Source organism: Anoplopoma fimbria, chromosome 11 (assembly GCF_027596085.1).
Source record: "Anoplopoma fimbria isolate UVic2021 breed Golden Eagle Sablefish chromosome 11, Afim_UVic_2022, whole genome shotgun sequence".
NCBI lineage: Eukaryota > Metazoa > Chordata > Actinopteri > Perciformes > Anoplopomatidae > Anoplopoma > Anoplopoma fimbria.
This window is the reverse complement of record NC_072459.1, coordinates 14,965,740-14,977,355: the sequence shown is the minus strand read 5'-3', so window position 1 is coordinate 14,977,355 and position 11,616 is coordinate 14,965,740. Positions and strand designations below refer to the sequence as shown.

The following is an 11,616-nucleotide window of genomic DNA, read 5'->3' as shown; positions in this document are numbered from 1 at the left end:
TCAGGCCTGGCTCCGCCCACCTCCCCTCCCCTCCTGTTTTCTTGCCTTTATTTAAAAAAATAAAAAAATGTGTCCAATCACGTATAACACCTTGTTAGCTCCAAACATATCTCTCTAACAAGATTTAGAAAGCAGCTGCAAACACTCAAATTATTTTTACTATTGGGAATGACGGCAACAAGAGAGCCGTGGAGGATTGTGGGTAGGGTCCAGGCCCTGGGGCAAATTACTGTTTCCTTGACAACCGTAATTCCTGCTCGCACTCCGGCCCCACCCTCGACACCTCGCCACTCCGCACCTCGACTCCCACTGTGCTAAATTGTTCTGCTCTGACTTCCACCTGCCACCTCCTCTCCCCCCCTCACTGTGCTGAGTCCCCCCCCCACCTCCCACGCCACCACCACCACCACCACCGCCCCCACGCCCTCACGCCCAACCCATTCACGGTGTCGGACCCACAGACTGGCACAGAGACAGGCAGATAAACGGAGAACCACATGCACCCACACGTTGCTCTGTTAGTGTCCGATGCTTAGTTATGTCACTGAGGATGAGTCAGAGATGCCTGTGATTGGCTGATGCACCCAAGCTCCCCTGGAGATATTTGCATCATGGTTTTGATCATGAAGTTTGATTGCTCAGACAATGGTGTTAATGCTAAACGCCCCATCATTGGTTATCATTTATATGGCCTTCGCTGCGATATATATTTGGTATCAGTCTCTATTAGTAGAGAGGGAGACAGCTCCAAAATTCATCCGTTCCCACCAAATTTCAATGAAGTTATTATAGTGACTGCAGTTTTGAACTTGCCTGAATATGAATCTCCCTCATAATGAGCCTTTCTGTGCAGTGCTGAATAGGGAGGCAGAAATCATTGCTCAGCTTCCTTCTCCTTAGTTACAGATTTTTCTAGCTGACCAACTGTTGGCAAGAAGTGCGCAGTGCCAATTAAAAGAGAATTTGTTTCTGCTCAAACAAACCACAAGTACACACTCACACACACACCCTGAATGTGATGAAAGAGGCACTGTCATGCTGAGACAGCGAAGCGTCTGAAATGAGCAAGTTAAGAAGGTGAATATCAGCCCTTTTCCCCTCAGGATCAGGCTGTCCTCCCTCCCTGATCCTCCTCGAGGCATTCCATGGCATTCTGCTCCTTTAACAGCGACCATTCGCCTGTCGATCACCCTGACCTGAGAGAGGAGAATTCAATTCAAGCTGGCGTCCATACTTCGCCTCCCCTGCTTGTCTCTACTCAACACTCGCTCTCCCTTCTTTTTCCATTTCCCTCTCTGTGGTCGGCATAGCAACAGGCGTCAGGCTCGTCAGAGAGGGCACTGTGGTGTTCCTTTGACTCCCTCTCTCTATGTTTCCCTATTGAGTCGACTCGAGCAGTATTCCAACAGGTGTGAATTGTATTAATGATTTTGAATGATAAAATTATATTATGGAACAGTTTTTAAGTTTTTAGTTTTGCATGCACAAACAGTTTGTTCAAACCGGTGAAATTTTAATCAATCCTTGACAATGTGTTCTGTCAAAAACTGCGCACCGCTCCCCCTAATGGCCAGTGGGAATTTTGTCTCACTGTTGTAATGTAATTAAAGTAAATCCTACGCATTCATAATAAATCCCACTAGAGTCCGATTCAGAGTCCACTCTAAATCTTTCATGTAGAAGCATACTAACATTAAACCTTAGACATATATATCTGCCTACCTGCCTGCCTGCCTGCCTGACGGTCTGTGAGTCCGGCCTCAGTGTTGAGACTCAGATGGTGACTAGTGACTTTGTAAAAAAAACACAAAACAAAATGTTTGGAAAAAAAAAAAAAAAAAAAAAAAAAAAGAAGGAAAAAAGTTGTTGTGTTAGCATGAGTGGCCTCCCTCATGTGCTGTGTGTGGTGTGCCATTGTGTGTGAAGATGTGTGTGTCCTCAGGTCATCTGTCAGGTTTTAAAAGCACCCTCCCTACTACATACCCCCCCACACTACTCCGCTACAGTATTATGTAGCTCCAACCGCAACCCTCCCTTCTTACTCCATCTCCCTCCCCTCCTTTCTGATAAGAGGCCTGTGTTATGAGGACAGTTGGTATTAGTATTTTGCACTCTGCTCGCTGATCTTAATGCACTTACAGGCATGGCAGTCGCACTCCAGTCCCACGCAGGCTTTGATTCGGCTCCAGCTTTGCAGCCTGTTTGCCGTCAACCACTCCCAGTGTATCTGCTGAAGCTCACCGAAAGCCCAGGTGGCACCCCCACCCCACACACACACACACACACACACACACATAGAAATGCAGACATACACACTCATGAAAAAGGTCCCCTCATTTTCAGCTTGCCAGTCCATGCCCAGGCCACTTCTCCTGGCTGGCAGCTAAAATCAAAGCACCCATCAGTCCTTGAACGTGGGAAGTAAAATGTCTAGCAGGGCCGAGTGAACTGGGCTGGAGTGCGGCCGCCACGCTGGTGTGGGGAGTGACTGTGTCCTGTCAGCCTCTGGTTAGTGTTCTGTTCTAATCTGCTGGGCTCCCTTTTGTGAACCTGTGGACGGTGCCATGTGAGAAACAAACGCTTCGGTTAAAAAAAAAAGTGAAAAAAAAGGATGTTTTACTTAATATGTTATTTTAATTTACCTTTATATTTCTGTTTGTTTGTCTGTTTTGTTATCCAAGGGTTTAAAGTTCAAAGCTCATACTCTTATGTGGGGACCTGCCAACCTGCACTCCTTTTAAATGTGATGAAGTCTTTCTGTTGGTCCGAACCATGTGTGCCAAATTGTATGTATATTCTTCTGTCAATGCTTTGAATATTAACTGCATAAAAAATATGAAGACAATTCTGTTTTTGGATGCATTTCCGTCAATCTTGAAGAAAAGTGAAAAATACAAAAAGAGTCGTCACAGTGTGCCAGATTTGTATCCCAAATGCTCATGGGTGCTGACAGAATTTTTGCTGCAGTTTACAAAAGGTTTAACACAATTTGTAGTATTTGATTGGTTGCAGTCTTGCTATAGACTAGGCCTGCACTGTGCCTCTCTCCTTGCACACAGTTTACCTCAATCCGAGGCACCTCCCTCCGTATTTATATCCTTTTCACTGTGTTTTACCAGCTCTCAAGTCATGTCGACCACAACAGGTTGAAGTGTTTACAACCATAATATTAGTATCACAGTGAAAAGGGGACTGGATAAGGTGCATTTAAGGTTCAAAACTCCACCAAAAGACATAAATTCACAGAAATTTGCAAATTTCCTCCAAATCCAAAGCTTCATGGTATTCTTTTCTAGGGATTTCTATTCCTTTCCGTTTGATTCCAAATGGCTTGTGTAGCAAGTGAGGGAGCAGATGTTTTCACACAGCTGTGCAGGAACACAAATACTGTAACACGGCTGCACAAAAACATTTCCGCTTTACAGCTGATCCCAGTTCACTCAAGGATTATTAGAGACGTTCCTCTTTTCCTGTGTTGCATCTCCAGAGCCTCTTGGCCGGTGCAACATTCGAAGTGCAAAATTCCTCCCCAGATCGCCCCCTTCTTTCTCGATACATAATCATAGCAAATAAAACATTAGTTTGACATCTGGAATTTGAAATTGCATGCATTCATCGGCATGTGGAAAACCTATTATAATCTCTGTCTTTCTTACAACATTTCCCCCTTGGTTCTTCTGAGCTCAGATGCCTTTGAGATGGACTCAATCAGTTGGGCGGGTGGCGGCTGCCTGAGAGCACTTCCAACATGGTGAAGCTGCAGTATAATGTCATCTTAAAATGGTTTTGCAGTCATTCCAGACACTTATGCAAAAGTACTTAGCAACTCAGAGATGCACAGGAGAAAAACAGTGTTTCAAAGATAAAATAAACAAAGTGATAATTTTCTGAACATTTTCAGTTTTAGATTTGATATTATGAATTAGCATTCGTAGTTTTAGGTTTGGAAAAATGCACTAAGACAATGAGTGTGGTGTTTCCAATAGTAACTCTTCCGTCTGTCTTGGTTTGTATAGCTGAAGTCCCTTACAGGCACCCACTGTTCAGCTTTGAGGTGAATTTCTTTGGTTTTATATGGTTTCTCAGGTCATTCCAAACAGCGGGTTTCTTCACGTAAGAAACCACTTAATTTTGCATTCACTAACACAAAAGAAACATCTTTTGGAATTCACTGCATAAACTGTCACACCACCCGTGTTCTATGTAAGCTTTAGTACTCCGAGTCAAAGGGTGAAGCTCTGACAGTGGGTTATTTCCAAATTCAGAGCCACTGTGTTCACTCATCCACACACTGAGAACCCAAACAACCACATCTGCCTGCAGCTATTGTTTCCTTTGCAGTCATTTTTTACATCACAGCAACATTGCAGAGTACAACCTGGCTGGGCTTGTCATGTACAGTACTAGGATGCATGTTTAGTCCATCATAAATAAGGCATGTGTTTATGTACTTTACACCGTCACTTTTCACAATAGTTCAGTTGTCATGTAGTGGCGTAGTGTGAGGGAGTAAAATTCCCCTTTCAGTCGTATCAAGTTGCCAACTGAAGCCAATCCACTGCCCCACGTGCCACCTGACTCCCTGTCCTCACCCTCAGCATGGGCACTGTCATGGCCAGCTGGTTCATTCATGATACACCTTAACCTATCTCTGGGAATGTTTCAGAAACTCACCTCACATCTGTCCCACTAGACACACCTGTTAGCTTTCACTCACCACTGGTAATTTTCTACAAGGCATACCCTACAAGTTGATTTCTAAGCTAATTCTCCTCTCTCTGTCTTTCCTTGTGTTGGTGTTTTTTTTTCCTGGTTGCAAACACTCTTCTCGTCTCCACTTTGTTTTTTAAACCCTTTGAATTGATGCTGCTTCTGTGCTTGACTCTGGGTTTACTGCGTGGTGCCATGTTGTCCACATGGCCTCTAGAGCTTGTAACGCTTCAGTGTGTAATGTTACCATATGCCTTACATGTTTTCCAGGACTAATAAAAAAAGCATAACAAAATGTCAGGAGATGTGCTTTTTTATTTCGGGGCCCATTCTGGAAAATCTTTACAAATATAATTTTACTCCTGAATATTCTACAAATATCTTTCTGTTATTCCTTCCTGAACTACAGAATCCTTAAAATTACACAGCACATATCTATACATATACATTTTTTACAAAACAATGCCGAAACCGTAAGAACATGTTCGGGAATGCTGCGAGAAATGATAAAAAAAACAGTGATTGGTCACAATTGTCATTTACATGTATTTTAAAAAACTACAACTCAAATAATCTATCTTGAAGAAAGCAATTGTGATTCAGGTTATGACATTGAAAAATCCAAAATAACTCCAATGAGAGCTATAACTTAAAAGCTGATACTAATCACCATACAGATACAGAGCAAATGGCTCCAATCACATTCTTCTTTAAATTATAAAACTGCTTAAGAAGTCCTCCTCAGATTGCTTTTATTCTTTAGACTTGGCTGGTGGCTCTCCAATCCCTTTGGAGGTCAAGACTTCAGACAATCGAGTCAAGTAAGTAGTATCTGGGTAACCGTTCCTGAGAGAGACCAAAAGAAGACTGTTCATCTCAGATACATGGACTCATGTGACCTATAACTCTACAGCTCTGTTAGACATTCACACTGGCATCACTCACCCTGATTTGCCTCCAATTAGGGAGGTCTTGTGTGGGATGCAGTCCCAGGAGACCATGGCCCCTTTGTCTTTGCCCGTCACTGTGAAGGTGAGTCCCTGCCTGAAAGCTTTCATCAGCCTTGGCACCAGCGTCCTCGTCTTCTCACTGTCGGGAAGAAAGGCTTCAAACACCCCTCCTTTAAATGGTTCTCCTGGAGAAGGATGATCCTCCTGGTAAGACGGAGAGTAAAATACTGTCGTAAACACAATCTCTAGATATCATCTTGCATCAGCTAAAAGCAAAGTCTTGCTATTAAAGCTCTATGTGAAACCTTAGCACACACCATTCATACAGAATTGTAACTTCCTATGCACAATGTCACAGTATATTTTCCAGTACTCTGTAACTCATAGTAGTTAAGCTAAATGCTTGTTGACATCGTATAAGAGTCGACTAAAATACAAAATACTGTATCTGTTAAAATACACATAACTTCTTTGTATTATAGGCCTCAAACAGAATGGTACTATTTCCTTTGAAAACATGGAAAAATGGAAAAAAATCAGTTTCACTAACATTGGTGTTCATTACTATAATTAGTTGACTCTTCCTAAATGAAGATTAAAAGGCCTTCCAGTACATATCAGATGCATAACAGTCAAATCAGTGTGAATGTGGGTAAATTAAGCCCCTCACCCCTTGGATACCATTCGGAATGTAGTAAGTGATCTTCATCACAGGGTCTTTTATGTGTCCTGGTACAGTGACGTTTATTTTAGAGTAGGTCATTTCGCCCTTGATGCCCCATGCCGTCGCCTCTGTCTCATGACAGACTCTGCAGTTGCCGTGTACAGTGTCCAGGCACTTTGAGCACATGGTAGCTCCACACTTTGTTTTCCTCGTCAACATCTCACTCTTGCAACACACACAGATGCAGCCCAGGTCTCCCGTACCTGGTCTGGAATCTTCTGGTGTGTCCCGTATCTCTGTTTGTCTTTGCTGCATACTGTCCTTGTGGTCAGAATGTATATTTCTCTCTTTCTTATGAAGGGCCATGTCACTATCAGCAGGGGTTGTTGTTGACATGACATCATTCACATGTCTCGCACTATCAAGTCCTGTTTTAGTGTGGCTGACAAATGACTCAGTGCTCTGTCCATCCATCGCTGCTGTTTCTGCAATTTTCACTTTCTCTTTAATGACAGGGTCTTTCCTCACTAACAGTTGGCTATTAGTTCCATTCACAAGCCACGATTCACAGAAGTCACTTCTCTGGTTTGTTCTCCTTTCCTGACTACCATCGGTCCCATCGGCTTTGCTTGTTTGGCTCTCTAGCATCACTTGAGGATAACTATAACCGTGCAGACTAGTAGTTTGGTCCCCATTTATCTGCAAAACTGTGGATGGACTCCATCTGGAGGTAGAAGGGCCAGAGAGGTCCTGCTGTTCAGGTATTTGGGCCAAATCTCTACAAAATACCTCCCGCAGTAAAGCACCTGTCTGAGAACACAACTCTTGCGGGCCGAAAAGATATAAGCTCTTCTTTATAATCTTCATAGTGACTTTCTTGAACCGGCTACGCACCTCAGCACAACAAGCCTGTAAGGTTTCATCTGCGCTGTCAGTGATGCCCAGCTCTGACAAGGGCAGCTCGTGCACGGAGAAGTCTACTCTAACCGAGTCAACCAGCTTCTGTAAACCTAGCTGACACAAACTCACTTTGGATGAGTTTGCCCCTCTTAAGGTGACAGTCAGATCAAAGCTACCCTCCAAGGAGCTCTCTTTCACCTGGACATCAGAAGTCAGGTCGTCCACTCGGGAGCTGTATGCTTCGTTTATGTGCTTCCACATCGCATTGGAAACTGTAATCTCTGCTTTGTAGACCTCCCGCTTGTCCCTCCTTGTTTGGTTACTGAAGCTAGAGGACCTGCCTCTGGCTCTGACTGTGGACTTGGCGGAGTCATCTTGACTCTTCTGACTCACAACTTGGGACTTCTGCAGAGGTGTTCCTGAGAAACTATTGGCTCGCTTTAAGGTGGATCCAGACCCAGCAGGTGGAAGAAAAGTACTTCCTGACAAACTGGACTGAGTTGTGCTAATGGGAGATGCTAAACTCTTGGGTCGAGTATCCATTGAATGACTTTTCGAGGAGGTTGTATTCTGCATCGAAGCATTTGAAGGCAAAGCATCTCCACTCTTAAACAAGATGTCCCCTCCAGTGTTTTGGGCTGAAGCTCTGGAGACTCTTTCATCAGAAATCCCTGCTGTTTCTGAAAGCACATCATGACCTAATATTGGCCCGAGGCGTGTTTGTCGAATGGGAGACGAGAGCCCTCGTAAGGTTAAGTCAGTTGGTCGACTGCCTAATGTCCCAAGCCCTGAATCCTTAAACCGAGCAGCTAGTTTATACTTGCTTACTCCTTCAGCTCTCCTCTCATCCTCCTCTGACCTCAGCTGCCTGTCTGTCCTATCACCCTGAGAATCTGCAGTGGAGGACAAGGTGAGGGGGACCCTTCGCTCATCAGTGTGAGTTGATGAACCAGAGTCATATGATGGATATTTTAAAAGACTGGCTACATCCTCTTTTTTACCCCTCAATTTCCTAGGGTCCAGGAGAAGTAACTGCTTTGCCTCAGACACATCACTACTGCTCCCAATAATGTAAATATATCGGTCATCTTCATTCAGAAGAAGCTTAGGAAATCTGACACTTAAGGAGTCAATCAGCCCTTGCTGTCCCCTCCCGAGGGACAGGATACTCTTAGGGAGCTGGCCTCGACAGATCTTGGTCTCGTTCTCCTCATAAAGCCTACTTATTGCCTTTCTTGCCAGCTTCAGGCGCTTCTGATCCCGGCCATCATCCCCCACTCCCGTTGCTACCTTCAAAAACAGAGTAGTCAACCCCTCAGTTGTCATATCCACTACATCAACACTGTGCTGACTAAGGATATGCTGGTATTCCTTCATGCAGTGTTTCTGGAGATACTGGAACATGTCTGCATCCACAATTAGTGAGAAGTCCTCCTCTATTGTAGTAGGATGCCCAGGAAGCTGCAGAGCTGCACCCTCTGTGCGGCCAGTATCTTCCAAAACATAACCGCCAGATGTCATGTCTCTATGTGAGATGGAGTTGTAATCATCAGAGGGCCTGTCAACGTGAACCTTCTCTCGTTGTTCTCTTTGCTTATTAGGTTTCCTGCTCTGACCCTCTGACTCCTGAATATGAGGCTTCTGTGCTGTCTGGGCGGACCTGGAGCCACCGGCGACAGGTTGACCTGAGTCTTTGATTTCAGCTGATTGTGGGCCTTCATGATGGCCAAATAGATGTGCCAAAGCAGCCTGGACTTTGGAATAGGCGCCGTTCAATGTGTACAATTCCACAGTAGCATCGTAGTTTATCTGGATATCAGGGTTGCTCTCAAAAAGGCTTGTCACTGCCATTATTCCCCCAGGAAGCTGCCCGTGGTCGACAGTTGCTGATAAATTTAAGATGACCTATGATGATGGAAGAAGAGAGAAGACAAACACTCATGGATTTAACTGCCTATTTAGTATTTGAAGACCTATTTTCCAATATTCTACTTAAGTATACCTTGTCTGGGTCCAGGCTTTCTCGGTGCTCAGTTACAATGACTTTATACTTCTTCTCATCCACTTCCAGAGTGTGCCGTCTGTGTTGAATAACTCTCTGTGCCACTGTGTGAGAGGGATCACCAGACCAAAATCAATCTCAGTCTGTAAAGCATCCTGACTAAGCCCTTTACCATTGGCTACTCCATCGACTTGCATCTCAAAATTCCAGCTTAGTGTAAATCACCGGTCACAGCCTGCATAGTGAAATATGTTACTAATTAATGCAACTACATTTTGGAGTCCTTAAAGTGAAAGTTAATAAAGCATTTGCTGTTGTATTGTGAGACAAGGGGGGTAATGTAAATAACATAATATAGTTAATAGTATATCCATACCAACATGTCTCTGTAATGGAATCAAGTAAGTATCCAGATAATTCCACCTCCCCTACACTTGATATTCACAGACATGCACACGCTGACCCTACTGACCTCCACTGTCCTCGAAGGTGATGAGGGCAGAGACGGGCGTTGCCTTGACAATGGTGACCGAGTTTATTTCCCCTCCTCCATTCCTGGTTCTCAGGAAGTGGATATATAGCTTATCTCTCAGCCTGTCATCCTCAACGTCAGCGGGAAGACCACTCACCCTCACCGTCCTGCCCGGCTCTGCCATCTGCTGGGAGAAAACAAATCCCTGCTGTGAAGAATATGTATTTTAAGAGTGAGTGCATTACAGTGACACGAAAAAATCATGATTCGGCAGAGGTGGTGAGCGGGAACATCAACAGGATGATGACAAAAAGCCAAAACACAATACCTCTTTACAAAAGCTTTTAATGTGAAAGTATTGGCCAGCCATTCAAAGACCCCACCCTTGAAAATTGGAAGGGAGACATATAGTTGATAATATTACTCCCTCTATTGGGGTAACTAGGGCACTACATCAACATGACTCAAATTTGTCCATTTCAGGTGCCATCGCTAGGTGTCTCAAACCCCTCTACCGCTGGGTCTCTAAAACATTGACAGACTAAGATGATGACTGATGTTTGATCAACTTAATCTCATTACTATTAGATATTTAATCCAAGCACTGTTTCAAAAAATGTTTTGCCATGTCTGAGTTCAAAGCTCCTCGTGCAATATGAATAGAAATGTGAAAATAGTCAAATATATGTCAGATTGTGACAGATGGTGAAGTTAACGCCCCTTTCCTCATCCCCACCTATAGTTTACTGCTGCCGTGTTGGCAACTAATTGTGAAAAAATAAACTGCTCAAAAAAACAGCATAGACTATCTTTATTAACTACATGTTGCTTTTCACACACTCAAACACAATAGATATGTGCAATTGCAACGTCATATTTAACTATAATATGTTGAATCTAAACTATTTTGGTCTGATTTGCAGACATCCTGCAACAAATGGGCACAATACTGAGTGTTTATTGCTACAGGATGTCAAATAAATACATGTAGAAGCGATCAGGAAAGCCACATTCGCAGAGCCGAGTGTCAAGGAAGTGGAGAGAAATCAGAGAAATCAGCCTATCGCACAATCAACGGATCTTCTGTTTGCACCCGACGCTCTTACTATCTGACACTTTAAACCTGTGATATCTTTAAGAGTTATAACGTTTACTGACCTTACAACTGTGTTACGGCGGTTTCTCGCTATCGTTCAAAGACCGTCACACTTTACAAGCCATGGAGGAAAGTGAAACTACAAACTAATGTGTGATACGTCGTTTCCACTCGAGGGGGCGACCAAGTCCCGTCTCATTGCATATAACAAGGAGGCCCATATTTACCAGTACTGTGTGTGTGTGTGTGTGTGTGTGTGTGTGTGTGTGTGTGTGTGTGTGTGTGTGTGTGTGTGTGTGTGTGTGTGTGTGTGTGTGTGTGTGTTTTACATATGAGTGCAGGTGCAACGACTGAATGGATCAGTTCTCCTTACTACGATTTACCATTTCACAAAAAAATAAAGATCAAAGAAAAAGTCAAAAATGAAAACAGAATTGTGCCGCTTTGCTTGTTTGTCTTTTCTACTCCACTGATCATCTTATGACCCCTCAGATCTATTTTGTGACCAGTTGTATCGGTTTTTAGCAATCTGGTGATGTTAAATATCAGGCATACTTTTACTTTTGATATCTTAAGTACTTTTTTTACTTTTAATTCATTTGTTGCATTTGGTGGTATCGTTATTTTATTGAAGATCCACTAACAATACCAACCTAACCCATTGAGAATAGTTGATTTGAGCCATCTTGACATGATAAATACAGAATGTGTGGAATATCGCTGAGGTCATTTTGATAGACAGACCAATTTACCAACACAAGATTAACCAATTGTTTGCAAGCTGCCTATCAAAATCTTCTTATTTACTTCACACAAACTGCA

At 43.4% G+C, this 11,616-nt stretch overlaps 1 protein-coding gene across 1 annotated transcript; it reads right to left on the bottom strand.

The window, feature by feature from the left end:
- Nucleotides 1-5,014: 5,014 nt before the first annotated feature.
- On the bottom strand, nucleotides 5,015-10,952 carry si:busm1-163l24.3 (uncharacterized). Its single transcript, XM_054607446.1, has 6 exons — nucleotides 10,857-10,952; nucleotides 9,699-9,882; nucleotides 9,227-9,330; nucleotides 6,331-9,129; nucleotides 5,656-5,864; nucleotides 5,015-5,556 (listed from the first exon to the last, which is right to left on the bottom strand). Exons 2-6 carry the CDS (start codon nucleotides 9,880-9,882, stop codon nucleotides 5,463-5,465), a joined length of 3,390 nt encoding a protein of 1,129 aa, XP_054463421.1. The 5' UTR covers nucleotides 10,857-10,952; the 3' UTR covers nucleotides 5,015-5,462.
- Nucleotides 10,953-11,616: the final 664 nt, after the last annotated feature.

Coding starts and splice junctions, on each gene's coding strand:
- si:busm1-163l24.3 (XM_054607446.1), bottom strand. CDS start 9,882: ATGGCAGAGCCGGGCAGGACGGTGAGGGTGAGTGGTCTTCCCGCTGAC. Junction 9,331..9,698: donor CACCTTCGAGGACAGTGGAG/GTCAGTAGGGTC, acceptor CCTCTCACACAG/TGGCACAGAGAGTTATTCAA. Junction 9,130..9,226: donor AAAGCCTGGACCCAGACAAG/GTATACTTAAGT, acceptor CCATCATCATAG/GTCATCTTAAATTTATCAGC.